We start from the raw sequence: 23,288 nt of genomic DNA on the forward strand, positions 1-23,288 counted from the left end.
TTCAGCCATATTTTTTTTCTCAATGTAAAAAAAGTTTCTCATATGTGTATGTAGAAACTTACCACTTTACTTTTGGAGTCAAAGACCATATATGTGACATGACTATAATGTGAGGAAACTAATTTTCACAAGTGTCTTGTACACATGAACTTACTACTTACAGCAGTTTACATAGTTGGGTGAGACAGGGCCTTATCTGAAGAGGCAAATTCACAACAGCTGTGAGAGGCCACTCCCTACAGTCACTACATTATAATAACGAAGTTACAAGCTTGTGTTGCATAAAAATATTTAGTGCATTAAAAACACTGAGACTCTCTTTTCCATTTTTTTTTTTATTACATTTGGACCTTTAAGAAACATATACCACCAGTTATACCACTATTCAGTAAAAATCTATTCTAGTTTTTGGAATGCCTATGTGTCACAAACTATCTTGCTTCTGGTCTCTAAGACTTTACTAAGAGTTTATCAAAAAGGTAGGCTCTGATCTATGGGATCCTGAGCCTTGAGGTTTTAAATGTTTTGATTATTGTAAAACAATTTCCAGTGGATGAACTTAATTCCCAGCTGTTTTTCTTCTAGAATGGGCTAATCATTTTGAAGTTACATCCTCCACTGCAAGAATATTCAATTCCTTCAGCTTTGTGATCTATTCTGTCTTTGGAAAACTTGGTAAAAAAGTAATTTTTCCCCCCTGTAAAATAGGGATGAATTCACCAGAACATATCCAATATTAATTATAACAAAAGGCAGTATAGATAAGTGTATATGTGCCATGTTCACTTTAATGATTATTTCATAAGCCAGTAACTAACTATGAAGACTATTTCTGGATCAATACAATCCAAGTGTGGCTGTAGGTACACTAAACACCTTAACACAACTCTTGGTATCTGACACTGATTCAAAATAAAAAAGGGTAAGTGAACAAATACATAGTCACACGACTATGTTTTCAAGAAGCTACTCTCTGTGGAAGTAAACAGGAAAGGGGCCCTTCAGGAAGCTGTTGATGGGGACTGGGAAGGTTTAGAGCTATGGCTTTGGTAAGCACCCAAGTGAGCTGTAGGAAGGCATTTGTAAGAGTAGATTCTGCAGCATCAAAGGATAATTCTCTAAAAGAGGTGGGCATTTTCTCAATTAATTTAAATTCTGAGGCTTTCAACAGTTGAGGGCTAGAAACAAGATCCAAACAAAAGAACCATCTTCTTCCCGCTTAAGAAAGGTGACTGTGCCATTCAGCTCATGATGCTAAATGGTCCAAAAGCCTTTGGTGGTGTGATATGGACAAGAAAAAAATTAATACACAAACTACATAACACCATTAAAACTCAAAAAACATTTTTTCATTTAAAAAAGTATTTAGAACACATAAAACAAGGCAACATTTATTCTTTTTTCCCGTCTTCTGGTACGGGGTCTGTTGGTGCTTCCTCCACGGTTGCACTGTTGCTCTCTGAGCCAGTGTTACTATCACTGGTCCCTTCCTCTGCCAGACTGTCCACCCCCTCCTGCCCGCTCTCCTTGTCCTCAGGAGTAGACGTGCCTTCTTCACCATTCTGCTGGCTTTCCGTCGTTTCTTCAAGGCGTGTCTCCTCTGTAATCACACATTTGTCACTGTTAGTTCCAAGACAAACATTCCCTCTTCTAATTATGCTGCCAGTCCAGAGCTGCGGCATCCGAGGATAAGGCAGCCACTCACCACGTATGGCTACGAAGCACTTGATATGAGCGAGTGTGACCGAGCAACTTATAGCATGTTTAAAACAATTTGGGATTTGGAAACAATCTACTTTTTAACTGTAAAATTTGAAATCTAAATACAGATCAAGTATTTCTGCTGAAAATTTAGCTTCCAAATTTCGATGTGCTCTAAGTCTAAAAATACACATCGGAATTTGAAGACTTATTAAAATTAATTTCACTTAAAAAATTTCATTTAAAAAATGTCGGTAGTAGAAAATTTACACAGTGACTTATATTTCATTTCTATTGGACAGTGCTGTTGTGAAGTGCTTGGATTTAATGAGTGAGAAAGCAGGTATGGAAATGGTATAAGGCTGATATTTAAAGTACTTTGTTACAAGTCACGCTGGGCTGTTTTCTGTTATTGCTCTAACGGTCTTCAGAACAATTTTCTTCAGTTTTTTTTCTTCAGCTAGAAGGATGAAATCTGAGTAAAGACCTAGGCATGCTCTATTCATAGATGACAAAACAGAGGCAAGGCTGAGTATTCTAGCTGCAAAATGAGCCAAAGAACCATGCTCTAATTGTCAAGCTCTTGTTTTAACCACAAAATGTGTTCACGCTCCAAATCTGTTAAGATAAAAAACATGTTCACACAAAACAGAGAAAGGTTCAGACAATAAAACTTAAAATCTGGCTATCTGAAATGTTAATCTGCTGAATTACATTCTGTAGAAATATCTGGTAAAGATACTATATTCTACTTAATGTTTTCCAGATGTCAAATCAGAAGTTGCCGGTTGAGCACCAAGTATGACTATGGTCCCTCTCACTTCTTGTAATGATGGTCCAGGGAGCCTTTGATTGTGTTTCCCATACTTTCAGCTCAGTTCTGTTTATTACACAGTGCACTGGGCAGGGTCAAAACAGTGCCAGAAAGTAGAGTGATCTCAAAATTTCAAGCAATAATCGATTTAATCGGTACTTCATGTAAGCTGTGTTACTGTTTGCCTTGAGGAATGCTTTTAATCAGGAAAATCAGTAGAACAGAAGTATGAATTGTTCCAGGACGGGGTCAACAAATGCTTTCTATAAAGGCTAGATAGTAAATATTTCAGGTTTTGTGGGCCAGGTAGTCTCAGTTGCAACTACTCAACTATACTGTTGTAGCCCCAAAGCAGCCACAGACAATACGTAAATAAACGGTTCCAACAAAACTTTATTTACAAAAGCCAGGTGGCAGGCAGGATTTGGCCTGCAGGTTTTATTTGCCTAACTCCGTTCTAGGACACCAGAGACGACACTGACCTTAAGAGCAATGACCACATCTTGTTTAAACAATTTTAGCAATAAAGGTTAAAATACTGAGTGCCAATATCATGTCAAGTGCAGTAATGATGATTTTATGTACATTTATCCTTGGGAACTCACTCTCAGAGGCAGGTGCTAGAATACTTGCAAATGAGGAAACTGAAATTAAATAACTTACCCAAAGTCACAGCGCTAGCAAGTGGTGAAGCAGCATTAGACCCAGATCTGTCTGACTCCCGGGCCAGTATCCTTAACCATTAAACCATTATACTTTATATTCCCAGGAAATGACATGACTCAATCTGGGCAAATAACCAAGACCTCAAACAGCAAGACTAAAGACAACACACCACTGCTGATTTGTACCAATATCAACATTTTAAGTGGACTCTACTATAAGAGATTAAGATTTTGAAAGAAATGGGTAGGTCATATGGAGAATAATTCAAGAGGCAAGATCAACAAAGTGACTTCTGAAAAGCACTGAGAAAGGAAAAGCAGAACTAAAGACAGCTGTAAAAGCCCTCGACATTTACTTCGGTATCAACTGTAAGGTTACCTGTCTCCATCGGAATGCTCTCGTCTTCCTTCTTTTCTTGGGTCTTACTAGCCGCCGGCTCCTCCTCGGGAACAGTACTGCTCTGGCCTCGCTCAGCTTGCTCTGCGGCCTCCTTCTCCCTTTCCTCCTGCCTTTTGCGAGCCTGTTCCTCGGCCTGTGCAATTTCAGCTGCAATTTTTTCCATATCCACTTCTACTTTCAAACCACACAACTAGCAGTCAGAAAACAGAACCCAAAAAACTCTCTTAGTAATGTTCTTTTCTTACAATCTCTGAACCAGAGAAATTGGTTTAAAAGTGGGTTTTCTTGGCTAAGAACTATATACATATATATGGCAGAAAAAAACATGGTTCCACGTCCTCTCTGAAGCTCTTGTGTCTACAGGAGAGTTGCCCTAGCACGCCACATAACATCAAGTATTACAGAACAGCTGGTGAGACAATGCTGAAAGTTCTGGATTATACTCAAAAGCTTCCATTTTATATCTCAGGCGGCCAAACACTAGATTTACTTGTTTTCATACAAAGTGCAAACTGAACTACAGTTAATGGAGACATTTGATGAATAAACTGCAATGAAATGAAAATAATTCACAACTGCATGAGAGTTTAAATTAAAACCTCAGAGGGTTCTAGAGTCTAAGGCCTAGTACATATGTGTGTACTATATGATATTTCAAACCTACTGCAACTCTGCCAGAAAATGGAAATTATTTCATAAAGCAAAGACCTTGCCAGTTATAGCAAAGTTAACCCTGTTTCAAAGTGAACAATGTTCCATAAAAACACTATTTTGGAAAAAAGAAAGAGGAAAAAAAAAAAAAAGTAACAGACACAGTGATAAAAGTATAGTTAACACATTAAATTTATACCCTTTTAAGTTCATTGTTAAATGAATCTGTGCTTTCCAGGAATTTCCTCTTCTTTTCTTGGTGTCGCTCCTCTATTTGAAGAAGTTCAGCTTCTAGTTTTCGCTATAAAACATAAGATCAGGTTTTGTTACTACTGAATTATTTTCTCTAAAGCAAATGTCAAACAGAAAATATGTCTCAATTTTTTTAATGGTCCACACATTCTCATAGTGTGATAGTTTTGAATTTTTAATTTAAATTATTACATAATGTATCTAGCTAAGATTTTTAAAATGTAAAATGCAGCATAGAGGGAATGACTGATTAATAAGTATATGTTGGAGAATACTGTTTCAGGCCTCAGCAATTTTTTGGAAAAAAAATATTTAGTACATCAGTAAGAGCTGACAGGATGTCTCAAAATTCTTAATGTATATGCTTTCTGTCAAAAGGCTCTACGTTACAGTTTTAATGACAAACTTATTAAATCTCTGGGAAAGGTCTACTCCCTCCAGCCTCTTCCCTGAATCAGGAACAGGTCAGACTGAACATAAATATTTAACAGGCACACTGATGCATGGTATAGGATCAGGTCACCTGGCACCTGTGGCATAATAAAATGTTCTGTGACTCTACCTGATGAACCATTAAGGACTGGACCTGTCGTTTGAGGACCTGCATTCTAGCTGTTGTGACAACAGACCGAACGTCTGGCACCACACTCTCACTAAGGATTTCACTGATGAGGCGGTGGTTTCTCTGGAAACGGGCGGTAGCTGTATGCTTCATTGAAAAGCCATCATCATAATCTGGAACAAACAAAAGGATCTGGAAATTAGGTCACCAGCTACCATCGTCAGGAGAGTGCAACAACGTTAACACTTAGTTACCAAGGAGCCATGGCCCTCACAGGTCTAACAAAATCTAAAATAAATCTTTAAGTTATGATGTGCATCTGGGAAGATTTGGCTGAAACACAAATGAAATACAACCATGTGTCTTTGGCCTGGAAATCAACATGAAGGCTGCACTGACAGCAAAACAGATTTTGCCAAATGTCTCACTTCTGGGGTAGTAATTTAAGGCTTTTACAACTGACGATACATACATAGGAACTGGGTGGTGTCTTTGTCACTGTAGCACTTTAAAGTAAGGAAAATGCCCACTGCAGAGAAAACATTCTCTCTAGCAATATTCAGTTTCCCAGATGGGCATATATATTTTATAAGATTAAAATACCACTAAAGCCTTAAAAACATTTAATTCTAAATTTCACTTTTAATTTTTATCAATTTACACACATATACATTTGTTGCCAGTGTATCAAGGTATATTACATGCTGTTTTCATCCACTCAAGTGCATATACAGATAGTATGGATCTGGTTTACAAGCTTATTCTTAATAGCTATTACCTTTGCCCTATCACTACCAGTTTTTGACATACCTGCTAACAACCTGTGCTATTATTTACTTAATATTTTTATTTAAATCAACTTAAAAAAAAAAAAAGAGCTTCCTCTTAAGCAATACACATTAAAACAAAAGCTCCTCTCTGAACCACCTAACCATCTTAGTGTGCCGTCAGAGGTGGGGGACCACACTTTAGGAAACTGCTACAAAGGCTCAAATTGTGTTGCTATGTCAGTTTAGCACGTCCCTTAATTTTGGTGCTTAAGTAGTTCCTAAAACTCTTATTACCAGAAACACCACCGCTACGAACTGTTGTGCAAATTGCTTTTTGTTTCAAGTAATTTCTTTAGGATATACACTTCTGAAATTAAAATTACTGGAATAAAAGATACCATTAAAAAAAACTGTGACCTTTTTACCGCTTAAGGGAGCGTTTTTCATATTCACACTTAAGATTATATACATTTGTGCTAGGTTATCCATCTAGGTTACCTTTCTTTTTCTTCTTTCATGTATATGTCCCCAGTGTTGACCACTGGACTGGTAGGGGAAATAAAAGTCTTAAAAATCTGGGCCTGTCTTTCTTTGCACTTTAGTTGTCTGATTTTTTTTTTTTGGGGGGGGGGTGTAGGTTTATATTTTCTAATTCACCAGGTATTTACTTTATCTCATGAATATTCTCTTTCTAAAATGTCAGTTAAAAAAGACTTCACCGTCTTGTGTGGATAACTACGTATGTTTCGTAGGCCTTGTAGGTCTTCTTTGTAAAAGTGAGCAGCTGTTGTACCTGTGGATGTGCTGCCTTTCTCTTGGTTTTATGTACATTTCCACCCCCCAAGTCTTCCTCTTTCTACTCAGTTCTGAGGGATAAGGAACAAGGTCTAAAGTCATTCTTATCCTGGTATCTTAACTATTACCATCCTTTCTTACTAGCAGCTCTAATATCCTATTTTAAACTTAAAAAACATAATGGGCAGAAGTCTGAGAAACAGAGAAAAGGACTCTCTTTGAAGACTGTTCCTAAGTGAAGCTCTTTCAGTCCTTCTCAGTGTTCCTGCTGTTACCTTTCACCTGTGAAAACTTCAACTGATTTCTACTTACGTCTTTTATGTTGCTAGCCTTTGTTTCCGATTATTACTGACCCCCATCCTTCCAATTATTTGTAGACTGGATCTTCTATTTTTTTTAGTTCTGTATATTTTCTTGCACTAATTATCCAATTCGAGCAACTAAAGTTTGCCTACACTAGTGTGTCTTTAGCCCTGATGATTCTGCTTAACATGCTATATTGTTTCTATTCCCTATTCTATTTTCTATATTTATTATTATATTTTGTATTTATGAGAATATTTGTCAATATCCCAGTCCTTTCTTTTAAAAACTCATTTTTGTTTTTCTCTCCTTTTAAGTATATCAGTTTATTCATGTCTTTAGGTGGTATTATTGCTTCCTTTCTTTAAGGTCTCTTCTTTAAGGTCTTACAAGCTTTTTCTTTGTTACTACTACTTCTTTAAAATGGGATCTTAAATTATTTTCTAGATGTTTTTGTTGCTTGTAGCTAGAGCTTCCAACCTTTTCCACATCACAGCAGTACACAAAGAAAATATTATTTGTATAGCATGCTTGCTATGTGGATGAGTATACTCACAGCTGGAGGTGGCTAGCTCTGAAGCTCCTTGCAGCTTCAGACCCTGCACGGCTACAGAGAACCAACCAGCGGTACAAAAGCGTACCTGCAAACTCTTCATGGAATGCCAACTAGGAAGCTCTGCTCTGGGTGCGGGGGCGTGCGCGTGTATAAAGTTTGTAGGTGTGTACCCTCCTAAGTGTCATCGTGAGTTGTATTTATAAATTCTAGCTGGATTTCTGAATTAACTAGAAAAGAAAGTTCATAATGCCTCTTCCCGCTCATTAACTTTCTCCCTTAAGAGCCTTTAACTCAGCCAATTTAGGGAACCAATAAGAAAGTAGAATATAACTTGAAGGCATTTAACTTTTTTTTTTTTAATTTATTTATTTAATTTATTTATTTTTGGCTGTGTTGGGTCTTCGTTTCTGTGCGAGGGCTTTCTCTAGTTGCGGCGAGTGGGGGCCACTCTTCATCGCGGTGCGCGGGCCTCTCACTGTCGCGGCCTCTCTTGTTGCGGAGCACAGGCTCCAGATGCGCAGGCTCAGTAGTTGTGGCTCACGGGCCCAGTTGCCCCGCGGCATGTGGGATCTTCCCAGACCAGGGCTCGAACCCGTGTCCCCTGCATTGGCAGGCAGATTCTCAACCACTGCGCCACCAGGGAAGCCCCATTTAACTTTTTAAAAGCAGTTGAGGTAAAATTCTGATTGTGACTAAAAAACCTTCCATGCATTCTGAGTACAGAGATTTTGATAAACGATAGGTAGTTTTTGCTATCTTCTACACTAAAAAGGGTATTTCTTTATCTTTGGGAAATTCACATACAAATATTAATCAAAATAATTATTCAATTATTCAAAATATTGAAATGGCACTTAAATTATGCTTTGTTTTCCATTTAGAATAGGAAATAAAACTTACGAGATCTCTCATATTTTAATTCTCAGAGAAAGCATAAACAAAGCCCCACTATTTTTTTTTTTTTTTTTACCATCTGGATCTTCAGCAGGCTGAATGCTCATGTAAGGTTCTCCTTTCTCCATGCGAGACTGTCTCTGTCGACTTTCTTCCTCTAAAGCAGCTTCTGCACGACTTTTTGCATTTATGTAAGCAAGGTATGCGGGGGAATTATGATAGGCCTTCATAGATTCATTGTACTCTATCTGAAATGCAAATGTTTTCAGTTTTAGAATTGACATTTTGCAGGTTACAATGAATACTTACATTACCTCATTTGAATATCAAAAGACATGATAATTATCTCCTTTTTACAGACAAGGGATCTGAAGTCTTAGAGAAATTAAGTGACTTGACCCAGGCAGACAATGCCTCAGCTGTCTGATTAGATCTTATGTTTCTTTTATAAATAATAAGACAAGTGTTCATGAATTTTATATTGTACCCATCCCTACAGTCCCATTCTACCTTTTCTGCTTCGTATTCGTTTAAATATTCTTGTTTTTCTTCATCAGTGAGATCTCGCCACATGCCACCAATAATCTTGCCAATCTCCCACAACTTTAGGTCAGGGTTGGAAGCCTTTACTTGGTCCCAGACCTTGAAAAGGACAAACAGTTGAGATTTCAGTACTGATGCCTAAAAATAAAGACCTTTAAAAATACTTTTTAATATAGAAACCTTCAATCATCAACAAAGGCAGAGGCAATAGTGTCAAATCCCCGTGTTCTCTTCAGCCTGCTGCAATAATTATTGAGTCCTCTGTCAGGTTACTTTAAGGCAGATCTCGGATATCTCCAATCACTGCAGACACTTATGATGAGCTAACTCAATAACACAGTCTTATGTCTTTCTAAAAATTCACGAGAGTTTAGAAGGAATGTGGTTACTCTGCATAATAAAATATACCATATTGTCAAATACATATATAATAATTCTGACCAAAAATTTTAAAATTTCTGAATAGTGGTGAAAATCAATAAATGCTCTTGTCTTTAATAAAGATATCAGTTATACTTGTTATTTTAAGAGTAATGAAGGTTCATACCATATGACCCAGCAATCCCTCTACTGGGCATATACCCTGAGAAAACCATAATTCAAAGAGTCATGTACCACAATGTTCACTGCAGCACTATTTACAATAGCCAGGACATGGAAGCAACTTAAGTGCCCATCGACAGATGAATGGATAAAGAAGATGTAGGGGCTTCCCTGGTGGCACAGCGGTTGAGAGTCTGCCTGCCAATGCAGGGGACATGGGTTCGAGCCCTGGTCTGGGAGGATCCCACATGCCGTGGAGCAACTGGGCCCGTGAGCCACAATTACTGAGCCTGCGCGTCTGGAGCCTGTGCTCCGCAACAAGAGAGGCCGCGATAGTGAGAGGCCCGCGCACCGCGATGAAGAGTGGCCCCCACTCGCCGCAACTAGAGAAAGCCCTCGCACAGAAATGAAGACCCAACACAGTCAAAAATAAATAAATAAATAAATAAATTAAAAAAAAAAAAAAAAAAGAAGATGTGGCACATATATACAATGGAATATCACTCAGCCATAAAAAGAAATGAAACTGAGTTATTTGTAGTGAGGTGGATGGACCTAGAGTCTGTCATACAGAGTGAAGTAAGTCAGAAAGAGAAAAACAAATACCTTATGCTACCACATATATATGGAATCTTAAAAAAAAAAAAAAAAAGGTTCTCATGAACCTAGGGGCAGGACAGGAATAAAGACGCACACATAGAGAATGGACTTGAGGAATGGGGAAGGGGAAGCTGGGACGAAGTGAGAGAGTAGCACTGACATATATACACTACCAAATGTAAAACAGATAGCTAGTGGGAAGCAGCAGCATAGCACAGGGGGATCAGCTTGATGCTTTGTGATCACCTAGAGGGGTGGGATAGGGAGGGTGGGAGGGAGATGCAAGAGGGAGGGGATATGGGGCTATATGTATACATATAGCTGATTCACTTTGTTATACAGCAGAAACTAACACAACATTGTAAAGCAATTATACTCCAATAAAGATGTTAAAAAAAACAAAAAACAAAAACAAAAAAAGAGTAATGGAGGTTCATCACCCAAAAAAAAAAAGAGGAAAAATTCAAGGAAGTATGAAGAAAATAAAAATTACCATAAACTTATTGTTTAGAGATAACCACTGTCTTCTAGGCTTTTTTTAAATTCAAACTAACATGTATTTGCTATTATTTTTATAAAAATAAGATACTAGTACATGTAGTCTTGCATTCGTTTTTTCACTAAACTTGTTTCTCATGTCATTAAATATTCTCCAAAAGACTACACAAGTAACACTGGCTACATAACTTTGCTTTAAGTATTTTAACTGTTTATTTAATCATGTTCTTGTTGGATTTTAGTTCTGGAATTCAGAAATCAGAACTGATTTCTTTAAAAACTGCAATTCTGTATCTTTTCCTCTGACTATGCACAAAAAAGCTGGCTAAGCCAATCTGAAACCTGACATAAAGCCAAGAGCAAAGACAGCAGTCTTCACTCCTTTCTGGCTCCTGAGCACCTACCTTTCTGCTGTACCGCATGTAGGGCATCAGCGGCTTATCTGGTGGCTTTGGGGGTTTTGGAATCGTAATACCAGAGGATGCCTAGGAAAGAGTTAAATACAGTCATTACTCAATTGCACCAGCAAACTGAAAAGAGAGTCCCTTAAAAAATGCTAATGCGCCTTTCTTCTACTCGTCCATGGATACAAGATTCTTATATTTTCTCCACTGAAAATAGCTATCACTGCGAATTCAGAAATGTTCACATCAGAAGAAAATAAAGAAAATGACTTTAGGCACGTAATTTTTTAATACGTTACTTAGCAGTTTATTGCCACTGCTTTGACAACCTGGCTGTAAGAACAAATAAAATATTACACAATAATTCAGACATCGAAAATATATGGTTATATATCAGATGTCCCACGTTTAGGACATTACCTGGCACCCTTTTATTTTACTTAATTTACCATTACACATACAGTCAACACTTGATTACCTCACCGGAAGCTGAACCCGTTCAGCACTTACCACACCTCATACTGCCTACAGGGGACTATTTACTATTTGCACCATTTCAGGAACGCACCTCCACATGAACAACCGCCACCAGTGCAAACCCTATTTCCTAGGTTCAAAAATGGAAAACGAAAAAACCCTTCTTAGCTCCTTTATTATGACTAGAGATTTTACTTTTCTGAAGGTTCTATGCCCATATCTAGTGTTTTTTTTTTTTATAAAGGAGATCAGGAAGTGTGAACTGAAGTCATGCCTTTTTTTATTCCTAATCACAGTGGAGGAGTGGACAAGTTTACCAGGAACAGAGAAATGGCAGAGCCAGGGCCTGATTAAGTTACTTTTGAGACCTTATAACAAGAAACTCCATTTAATTTTAAAAAAATGCTGGTTTTGTGGGGAAGACACAGAAAGAAAGGGAAAGGAAAACAGAAGAAAAGGAGGCGAGGAGACTGAAAAATAGTTTTAAAAAAGGTAAAGAAGAAAGTGGGTGAGAGAGAGAAAAAAGGGAAAGAAAGAGGAGAGATCAGCTCTTTCTAAAGGCTAAATCTAGGCAAGATATCAAATAGCTCCCGGTGGGCACCCCACACATCTCCAATGAGGGAGTGCGGCTGCGAACCTACTCTCATCTCTACACACATGGCTGCATTTGATCAAGGACCCAGAATCAAATCACGGCTGAATCACATTTGTTTCTCCCAAATTTCTGGGAGACTCCTGATACTGATCCTCCTTTCCAGGCTGAGGGGAAAAACAGCCGGCTTCACTCTAATGACCAAAAGACAGGAATGAGCAAATTCTTGCAAGAAAACTAAGGTGTCATTTTGTTCCCTTGCCCTGATGTTGCTGTTGTGGTAAAACCGGAGGGAAACCCTTCCATTCTGGGCTGAGACCCCAGTCAACCTTATTTTGCATGCAAGGGCTCCGGGAATAGTGTGTTGGTACCTGCTTCCACCACTTTCCAACAATGCTGCTTCTTCCTGTGAGGAGCGTCTCCCTCCCTCCCTCCCTCCATACTTGTCAATTAACTCGGCTTCCTCTCTGCTTCTTCACACATGAACTTATCAGAACGTATTTCTCCTCTGAAGCAGTATTTCCCTTCTTTCCACTCCTCCCACATATTCTTAGCACACCTCATGCTGATGCTCATGTAGATAGACTCTGTTTTTAGCCAGCAGTGGGCAATGGGGTGAAGTGAGCCATGGGGGATGGAAACTGTCAACAGTGGTGGTATGAACAGCCACTAGGAGATCTGTCTCAGGGCTGCAGGAGTTCTCTGGGCGGGGGAGGGATTTCTACAAAGCTAACCTTATGTCATGAATTCAGAGCATGAAACACATAAAAGTCTGATTCTTCATAAAGTTATTAGAAAGCACTTCCAACTTATATCCAACACAAACCTTCAGAATTCCAAGAAGTGGGTTACAAATAAAGTTGGAATTGTGCCAATAATTGAAGTTGGCAGACCACTGTTAACAATTTTTTTAAAAAGAGGTAAAGACTTCTAAAATGTCTATGCTTTAATATGTGAAATTAAAACACTTTAAAAACAAATTACAGTAATATTTGCTCTTTGATATTTTTCAAAGAACTGTATTTTATAACGATGAATTTGCTGATTTCTCTTCTTTTCTCCAAAAAGAACATGTTGAGGTCATATTTTCATTACACTGACCAATTTACAAACACAAGGAAAACAAAACCAAACCCAAAACAATAACAACATAGTTAAATTCTAGCTGGTTTTCAGGATATTAAAGGTTTATATCCCTAAACCCCCCTAATTTATTAACCATCTCAAACAGATATCTTTCTACAATTTCTCAAACATTATTCTTTAAAAAAGAAAAAAGCAGCAGTCTGCACTGAACACAATTATAATCACTGCTTTGCTATAATCCTCTAGATTGAGGTATGAAACCTGCTGGCCTCTTTATTAAATGGCCTGGTGGTTATGCTTTTGGAGGGCATGTCTCCTTTTTTAGTGGTTTCTTTCCTTGCTGCTATCAGGAAACCTACCTCTAGCAGCAACTGTCCATCTTTCCAACTGGCAATGAGTTGGGGGAAAATGACTAATTATGCTTGTTAAAACTGTGCTTACAATAGAGTAAGGTCCTGGGAATCTCCTATGAATAAAGCCCATGATTTTGTGACATTCTGGCTACTCAGAGATTTTTGTTGTTTCTTCCCATTTTTCAGCTGTTTCTCTGGTAGGATCTTATCTGAGGTTTTCTTCTGGGATGGAATTTCCATTAAAGCACAGAAATGAGCTACTTTTAACATTTTGTCTTGATCTGTTTTCATACCTGTACTGGAGAATGTTAATCATCATCTGATGAAGAACTGACCAGAAGTGAATTCCATCTCATAGCTACCATAAGCACTCCAAAAGGTTTCAACATGCTATATATAAAGTGTTTATTGTCTGAAAACCATTCGAGTGTACTGGAGTCATCGGGAAAACCAGATGTTCTGTGGACGCTACAAGAAGCTATTCATAGGGTGTCACCGAATCATTCCTTCAAATCAATGACTTTAGGCGATTTGCAGACAGTAATACCAAAGAGGAGCCCCCTCCCCCCCAAAAAAACACATAGGTGAGGTCATCTTAAAGTAACACTTTTGTAAAGGTCAAAATCAGATCTACTGAGTCCTAACAGAGCTTAAATTATACATATATAGTAGTATAAAACTTTAGGCATAACTAATTTTCATAGAGAATGATTCAATGACCTGAGAGGTCACTAGAAGTTGAAGGGGCTGGAATTAACACAGGCTAAAAGCCTCCACCTTTTCTAGGCTCTTCAAGATAAGTCTACAGAGCACTTTGATTACACTTTATTCTGGTGTTGAGAGAACAATAATACAAAGAAAACAACCACAAAGAACCAGAAGATCAATGTTTCCATGCTCAATAGCCCTCCTATACTAATCTACATTGAAGCTAGTGCCTACCCCCAAATACTGGGTTCTAACACCTGAAAGAAAGAATGGGGAGAAACAGATAACGTGCTGAGGCACCGAGACAGCAACTGCACTTTCCTATCCCTAGTAAGTCTCCATTTAATGATCTCACTTTGTTAACAAAGAATCCCACAGATACATCCAAGATAAGAACAAAATGTTTACAGAAACTGAAATACAAATGATTCTAATATTACAGTTACCACCATTTCTTTTCCATTAACATAGATAATCAAGAGCTGACTGTATAGAGCTATTAAAATGTAATCATTCTTTTGTTTACTGCCCATGAATAATTTTCTGTATTAACATGAATGGTCCAAAATCGATTCTACTCCTTGTTTAAATTAAAATGTTCTTTACCATTTGATAACTTTGTGACCCGTTACACTTGTGAAACACATTCAGGCCAGGGAAAAACAAGTACCGATGCACATAAAAATTGTATGCATTGTGAAATGCATACATACACACACTTTGTCAGAATTCTTTTCAGATACCATGAAATATGCATGGCACATAAAACTTGATATGCTTATGAGGTACAAATTATGCAGAAACAATGAAAAATTTAGACAAACAAAACCTATCAAGCTAAGCAATGTGCTTACCAAGATAGACATATAGTTTGATAGGTACAAGCTTTCTGCTCTAGCTTGACTACAGGGTGAGAGGGCTTTTTTGAAGTCACACTAATTGAATTACTTATGAATACAGCAAACAAAAACCAGGTATTAAAAAGTTTACAGCCATTCTGGGTTGTATAAATTCTCACCAATACCACATTCCAATGTATGTAGGTATTTGGCTTTTGGATTTATTATTTATTTTTGGTAAATCATTTTTACAGTTATTTGTTTCTTTGGTACCTAAACTTCCTTAAATGGACTTTAAGATGATTGTAAAATAAAAAGTCTTCTAACGGGAGGAACAATTCTCAGAGCTTTCTGAGATGTTCTTCCCAGGTTATAATCCTCAAATTTGGCTTGAATAAAATTCTCCAATTCTTTCTTAAAAAAAATAAATAAATAAAAATAAATAAAATAAAATAGAAAGTCTGAAGTACATCATCCAATTTTGGTATCTTAGGCTGATCATTTAAGTGAAACATCCTAAGTTTCAGAAATTATATCCTCTATCCTATGGATTATAAATGCACTTCTAGCTGTAGATATCTATAGTCTGATAATTCAAATTAATTTCATTCAACTTTTGTTCTGCAATTCGTTGAAGTGACATTAAAATCTTTTTAATTAGAGAGAAATGAATCTCAGTTAGGTCAACTGTTAAATCCAAAAGACAAATAATTATGCGCAGCAGTTCAAACTGGTAGGGCAGCTAGGCCTGTAAGCCCAGCCTTTATTAAGAAACTAAGGTCTTGAGCCTAATGCCAATTACCTTAAATGAAAGATACTCTTCATCTCAAAAAGGGCATCTTAACCATAGGAAATTCTAGGTTTGTCTACATATAGTATTAGCATTAAGTGCCCAAGGCTTTACCTCTACCAACCACCAAACAGAATAAATTCTTTTCTTCTATATACATATCCAGATCTCACTATTTTTTCATTTTTCAGTGTAAGATTGTACAATGAATATTTAAAATAGTCTAAAAGCCAGGTTAAATTTTTTTTTTAAAAATGGCTGTGCTGATGATTCAAAGGACCTAACTCTGAAGGCATTTCTGGTCAATTCCAGTTGTTTGCTGGATGCTGTAATAGTTGATTCTCCTACCGTGACCCGGCTGTTGGTGCCCGGGTTCCCTCCCAGCCTGTAGTTGTTGTAGGCGAGATGACTGTATGGATTGTATCCCACAAACCCTGGTGTGCTGGGCATTTGCTGATGGAAACAAATGAGACAAAAACACGAATGAGAAATGAGCTCAAACGAGGAAAACACAGAAATGAAAAATGATCTGCATATGGCATGCAAAAGCAACCTGATTTTAAACAAGCAATGATGTGTTGTAACTGTTCTTTTTCTTTCAGTGAAAAACCAGTCTGTATTTGTTTTTTTTCCCCTCTCTTTCTGTCTCTTTGCAGGGGCCAGTGGTGTTTGTGTGAGCGTGCATGTGTGTGCTTGTTTTTCAGGATAAGCAATACACTGAAGTGTCTCAAACATTCAGGGTTACTTTATGGCCAATAGTATGAAATAACAACTTAGCGACATATGTCTGAGATAGGAAAGCTTGAAATGTGATAAGCTAGGAGTCTGAGAACACTTTACATGCAAAACAAAACATGATTTATTTGACAGTTACGTGAATGCTGCCAATGTATTATCTACCAAAAACAAAAACAAGAAATGAATCACTTTCAAAGACAGCTTTAAATCATTTTATACAGTGTGAGAAATGAGAAGAGATTCAGATCAGGAAGTCAGAAGTTGTCAATAGAAAAGAACATATGTGGGATTCAACGGATGTCACATACATGATTTCAAAACAAAGACTTGTAAGAAATGCATGGATTTCATTCTGGGGGTACTGTCTGATCTTTTTAACCCATTCTTTTATAGGCTTTCTCTTCCATCTCTTCTTTGATCCATCTTCCACAGGTCAATCATGAACAATTTCTGCATTTAGTTTTAATGTGAACTACTTTTCTAGTAGACAGACTTGAACTTTCTTTTCTCACCTAGTTTCCTGACAGCCCTAGCTCTTTCAAACCACAACTGCTCGTTGGAGCAACACAATTCTTGGCTTTTGTAAATTATGTGTTGATGTGATCACAAATGAGCTCTTATATAGCAGTGCCCTTCGTGATTAATAAAATGACATCCAATGTTCATGAGAATCAAGGTATAATGCATAAAAAGGATGTAGCAAAGAGAGACCAAAAGTAAGGTATTTTACCTAATGAACCTCAATCAAAACAAGTGACAGTAATTTCATTTTAACATGCAATTGACAATACCAATGCTGAATTGTATAATGTAAAATAAACTTAACACATCCCAACTAAACTGTAGCTATTATAAACACAATTTTCTAAAACATGCCACTACACATATCCTTAGTGTCCAAAAGAACGACAGTCAAGCAGATAATACATTTGATATTCTTTAGAAGAAAACTACTGATCAATTTCTAGCCTATGTAGTTATAGAAGACGCAAATCAAGCATACATAAGTAGGCAAAACACAGATGAAGTATCAAAGGCACAAAAGAAGTTTATATTACTTGGAGTGGTACATTTGGGTGGTAGTGGTGGGTGGAGGTGGTGATGGTGGTGGCAGAAGAAATGGAAAAAAAAGAAAGGAGGATAACTCATTTAATATCCATTCTGTTGGATGTCCTAACCCCTAGTCTTCTGTAGTTTATGTGTAAATGTGAAATTATAATGGTACAGAAGTATGACTAAAGAAAGGTAAAAATATCCCTTTCTACATTTAAGAAGTCATAGGGTTAGTTTCTGAGCTATTTTTATTATCTCAAAAAATCAAGTCTGTTTTCAAGGTATTATATGCTATCAGAGGCAGTATTTGCGTCAAAATGACACCTTCAAAGTTGCATAAGCAATGATGATCACTATTCAACATTATGAGGCAGTAATGTAAGAAAATAAGGGAACTAAAAAAAAAAAAATCGAACTAAAATATTACAATTATACCATTTCCAAAAATGAAGTACATGGTTAGCTCTTTGAGGTCAGGAATCTCTCAATTGTTCAACTCCACCTGTATAGCCATTAGCAGAGTGCCAAGGAGATGGTCGTAAGAAATGTTCTTTGATTTAAGAAAGGAAACAAACCAAACACAGGACTTTAAGATCTACCAGAAGTAACTTTAGAAACTGTATGTTATATAAATTGAGCTGAGAAGATGTGATACAGTATCTCTTTTTAAAAGCATCTTACTATGGAAAAATAGATTGTTGATAAACATAACTAAAACATACTAGTAAATAAAACTAGTTTATCTAGTGGAGAAAACAAAATTACACAAGGACCTAATTAGTAAACTAGCCAGAAATTTAGGGGTAGGGAGTATGGAAGGAGGGCTAACAGCTTTAAAGAACTTCTTTTGTAGGATATGGTCAATGTTAACAGTGTTTTGTTTTTTGTTTTTAAATAAAAAAACAACAAGAAATCCATTTCAGCAAGGCCTGAATGGTTACTGTTAAAACTGTTTTGCGGATTGGCCAATTATTTTACATGCTGACCAAGCTGGGCCAGAGCTTGCTGGGTGAAAAAAACTAGTTCACTACTATCATTTAGGCACTTTGAAACATATCAATTCTCAATCCAATAAAACATTACTTATGGAGTAAGGTGCAATGGCAGGATCTGACCCACAGATAATGAAATCCTTACTTGAACAGCTTGAAAATAAAGATTTACAATAAGTTATTATAGAACTGGAAGCTTTATTGTTTGATTTAACATGAAAATTATGTACAGACAAGGAGAGAAAAATGTAACCAGTTGAAGGTTAGGCTTAAAAATAATAAATGCCACAACGAGCATTCATTTCATATTAACTTCCAAGACTCTTAATAGAGATTAACAAGAAAGAAATGTTAAACTTGTCACTTATTCCCAATTAAAAAAAGAACTGAGCATAGGAGGTTGGCATTTCAGTAGTATGTTTCTTTAAATGTTGGGGTTGGTTCAAGGTAAGATGCAGAGTTATTTTATTTAGTAGGAAGTGCTGTTTTTTAGCTGAATTTTTCATCCTGTTGCTGTGATGACTGAGTGACTGTCACTGGAAGACATCTGGGTTTTTGTATCAAGGCCAGACTTGGCTATTACATTAACAAGAAAATTAAAACTTACTGTTGCAGGAGCTGGGGTGGGAGGTGGGGCATAAGATGGTCTTTCTGTTTGAAAGAAAATAAATAACTTCTTGTAAACAACTGAGATATAATACTATGCAACAAAACTACCAATGGTCCTGTTTTGAAGAAAAAAAAAATGAGAGTATTTTGGAATTCCCATTTGCTAGGGCATTCGTCTCTTATTAATATAGATTGATAAATATAAAAAATGAAACTTACTTGACATTTTGGAAGATTAAGTTCTCAGTTCCTTAAGAATGAATCTGAGACACTAAAATAAAAAAAAGAAAAAAAAAGAAAAAGAATCAAAACTCAGCAAGCATAAGAGAATGTTTTCCTAAAGAACAGGGTAGTTTAATTGGTATTTCTCAGTAAAATTACATTGCCTTCTAGTAATCCAGCCTTTTTAATATTTTACTAGTTCTTCAGGTCATTTGGTTGACCAGAATTAAATGACTAAAACAAATTACTGGGGATATTAAAAAGTAAAATTGAACATGTACTTGCAAGTTTTTTTGGTTTTGTTTTTTTGATACTGAGCCACCTCTTGTATGGAAGACGTTTTGCTGATGCCATGTAAACATTTAATCAGACTGATAAAAATACAGTGACAATAGAATGTGATGTATTGTCAGGGCCTACCTCAACAAGGCCTACCAGATACTGACAGCTCCCTGATCAGCCGCAGCTCTGCCTTCCTTTTAGGATAACAACTTCTACTAAAATGGAGCAGCATTTCATTCCTGGAGGCAGTGCAAAAGGTAACTGGTGTGATAATGAACTTTACATTCTCTTATAGTGGTAAACAGCTTTATAACTGCCGGGAATAAATTTTGAGAGTCTACCTGAAAAACTCTTATTACCCTTCTCAGCCCATTTCAAAATATATCTCCTCAATGGAGCTTTCTTGACAAATCACCTGTGCGGAATTAATTGCTTCCTCATCTGTACTCCTATCCAATTTACACAGACCTATGCGATCGTATTATACCTGTTAATGTGGGTATATTGTGTGCTGCTTAGAAACAGGGACCATTTAATTTATTATTGTAGTCCCTGTACCTAGCTCAATTCTTTTTTTTTTTTTTCTCTAGCTCAATTCTTACTAACTTTTGTCCTAGTATTACTAGCTCACCACATGACCATACACAGGTGAGCTTGGTCCTTACCTCAATATACATCACACACTGTGTGTACAAAGAGACAAACATTCATCTTTAGAAATGAGGCAAATAACTTTTATGACTACTGGACTACTTTCATCCAACATTATGTGAAACAAACATGATTTTTTTGCTTCTGTTTTGCATTTTAAGGGAATTCCTGGAGCATTATGAATAAGAGGCCTGGTGCAGAACGAAATCGTTTATTTTCTCAATGGCCCAACCTGGGTCTCTCCCTCTCTCCTTAAGGAACAGGCAAGAAACCAGAGTCTGGTGCAGATTTCCTTCCTGCTCAAGTTCAGGTAGGCTGTCAACATCCACTAGGCCTTGCTGGGGGGAGCCCTGACATAACTGCCACAAGCTCCCTGATATGTCACACTTTATTGCTAATACTTTAAAATTACTGATCTCCTTTGCTATACTATAAATTCCAAGAGCGACCTTGTACATTTGTCCACCACCGGATGCATGCCCGGTGCCTGGCATAAAATCCTCAAGTTATCTGTTGACTACCTTATACGGGACAGGCTTACTACTTACACCATCTGGTTTAACAGTCACAACATCCAACGAGATGTGTACTGCTACTCCCATTTTACAGAGAAAAAAGGGAGTCTCGGCGAGTGTAAATAACTTGTCTAAAGACACATAGCCAGGAAGTGCCAGAGTTGGGTTTCAAACCCAGGTCAAACTGTTTCCGAGCTTCCGCTCTTCACTCTAAGCCACACCACGAGTGCTCAGGTCGCTGCCTGAACCGAGGGGAAACCACCTTCCCGGGGGTGAGGACCACGGGCTTGGCTTGCCCCAAGGGCTTCCTCTGAGGTCGTTTCCTTTAGGTTTGTGCGAAGGATGCACTTTCCCAGCGACTCTACTAAAGAGGAGTATGCAGAGGTGCTCTGACCAATTCCGCGGGGTTAGTGGAAGGGGCACATCTGGCCGCCCAGGAGGAGCCCCAGCTGGCACTCCCTCCCCACCCTCGCTCCGCTAGGCCTCAGAGAGGCCGCAACTGGCCCCCGGCTCTGGCGCCGCGGCCAAGCCTGAACCCCAGCAACCCCCGGGGACTCGGGGTCGGGCCAAGCCGGGACCCCACGCCTCGCCACCCTCCCGACCCAGTCGAGCCCAATCGGAAACACTCACCCGCGGGCAGAAAAAACGCCCGCAGCTCCGGCCTCGCTTCCCTTTGTCCCGCGCACGCCCCGCCCCTCGCGTCCGGAGCTTCCGCGCTCGCACTTTCAACACTCTTCTTAATTCCTTTCAAGGCCCCAACCGACTCTCTTTAGAAAAGTAAGTCTTCTAGTGGGGACGCGGTGGTGCTTAGTACAATCAAGGATTTTTTCAGGCCCCATACGTTTCCTCAAAACTCCCCGAATTTGGGTAATTTGCCAGCCGGGCGCCGATTCGTCACGGCGGAGAGGGCGGAGGTGGCCCGACCGCTGGGTAGGCCCAAACCCCGCGGCCGTTGCGGAGCGGGAGCAACGACGGGTGACGCGGCGGGAGGTGCGAGGCTGCGCCGAGGGGAGGTGGGAGCGCGGCCTCAGCTTCCCCGCGCGGGGCCGGAAGGCAGCGGGAAGCGCGCCGGCAGGTAGCCCCGGAACCACTGTGGCCACGAGGCCCGCGTGCCACTCCGGCCGGACTCAGGCCGCGCACTTCCCCGCCTCCGAGGGTTGTTTTTTTTTTTCTTTCCTTCCGGTCTTTTTCTTTGCTCTTTCTCTGGAAGCTGGAGTGTATACTTCGGTAAGCCGAGGATGGAGGCGTGGAGCGCGCGGTTCGCAGTTTCTGCCCTTCCGCGCGCCTCCCAGGGCTTCCTGCCTTAACGGCCGGGCAGGAGCCTTGGCGAAAGCAGCACGGACCTTTCCAGTTTTCCCAAGCGCGAGGCTAGTGTAATTGCCACAGGTTTCTGAGCCAAGGGCCGGAGATGTTAATCCCCTTGCCCCAGGTTGTGTGCTCTTGCAACGCCGGGCAAGGGTCTCTGTCCCAGCGCGCCTTGGCTCATTCGGTTCTCTCCACCGGGAACGACTGTCCTTCACTTTTCAGCTTAAACTCATCTGTCCTTCCGGATCCAGCTCAAATTGTTTGTGATACCCTCCTGGAACTTTCCCCTTCTCTCCCTTAATCCTTCCTCTGAACTCCCAAGATTCTTTGATAACTTTATTATGGTCTTTACCTGATATCGGACTGTGTTTGTCATTTTCAATGCAATATGAGAGCTATAAAAGCAAAGTTTCAGTCATCTGCATTGGTCCTCTTCGTATCGCCCGTGCCCAGTAAGGGCTTGACCCGTTGTTAGATGCTCAATAAATGTGTATTGAGGCAGGTTCTGGTCTAGTCCGGGGCTCTTTCCACTAAATCATGACTACGTTGGTTTACTAGATAGTAGCTTCTCCTTGGATATATAAACACCTGACCGATGTGGGACACTGTGGAGCGAGAAGGATCTGAAATTACTTGAAAACAGTGTTGACATTTAGGGTGACTGATTGAATTCTCCGGCTGCCCTTAGCCATCATCCTGGGTGTGCCAGCAGGGGCTAGGGCATCTCTAGAAGTCAGCAAAGCTGTCCAGCTGAACCCGCTGTCCAGTTCTTCCACCTCCAATATTTTTATACTCATGATTAGAGATTAGTGAAGTTGAAGAGCATGTTAAAGGGAAAGACTAAAAAGGAGGTCATCAAAGGATAACGGGGCGCCTGAGTGGTGCTTGAGATAATGTACACGAAATTGCTTTTTTAAAATATATAAGCATCAGGGAATTCCCTGGCGGTCCAGTGGTTAGGATTTCGTGCTTCCACTGCAGGGGGCCTGGGTTCATCCCTGGTCGGGGAACTAAGATCCTGCAAGCCACGTAGAGAATCAAAAAAAAAAAGGAAAAAAAAAAAAAGCTATATATATATATATATACATATATATACATATATACACATATATATGTATATATGCA

The 23,288-nt window shown here is 38.8% G+C and overlaps 1 protein-coding gene and 1 long non-coding RNA gene across 4 annotated transcripts in view; one reads left to right on the top strand and one right to left on the bottom strand.

Moving 5' to 3' along the window:
- Window positions 1-1,327: 1,327 nt before the first annotated feature.
- Window positions 1,328-21,940, bottom strand: SMARCE1 (SWI/SNF related, matrix associated, actin dependent regulator of chromatin, subfamily e, member 1). Its single transcript, XM_059907224.1, has 11 exons — window positions 21,489-21,940; window positions 19,408-19,459; window positions 19,187-19,230; window positions 16,145-16,249; window positions 10,952-11,032; window positions 8,874-9,005; window positions 8,440-8,611; window positions 5,046-5,218; window positions 4,431-4,532; window positions 3,560-3,770; window positions 1,328-1,600 (listed from the first exon to the last, which is right to left on the bottom strand). Exons 2-11 carry the CDS (start codon window positions 19,412-19,414, stop codon window positions 1,392-1,394), a joined length of 1,236 nt encoding a protein of 411 aa, XP_059763207.1. The 5' UTR covers window positions 19,415-19,459; window positions 21,489-21,940; the 3' UTR covers window positions 1,328-1,391.
- The window catches only part of LOC132355058 (uncharacterized), a 249,465-nt gene continuing 247,681 nt past the window's right edge, over window positions 21,505-23,288 (top strand). Inside the window, exon 1 of one of the 3 annotated variants that reach the window (XR_009499517.1) lies at window positions 21,505-21,635. This is a non-coding gene — a long non-coding RNA (uncharacterized LOC132355058). Of the gene's footprint in view, window positions 21,636-21,764; window positions 21,849-22,040; window positions 22,086-23,288 lie in introns of those variants that run through there. The other 2 variants (XR_009499519.1, XR_009499518.1) reach the window with 2 other exon arrangements.

The sequence above is a fragment of the Balaenoptera ricei genome, chromosome 20 (assembly GCF_028023285.1).
Source record: "Balaenoptera ricei isolate mBalRic1 chromosome 20, mBalRic1.hap2, whole genome shotgun sequence".
NCBI classification, from domain to species: Eukaryota; Metazoa; Chordata; class Mammalia; order Artiodactyla; family Balaenopteridae; genus Balaenoptera; species Balaenoptera ricei.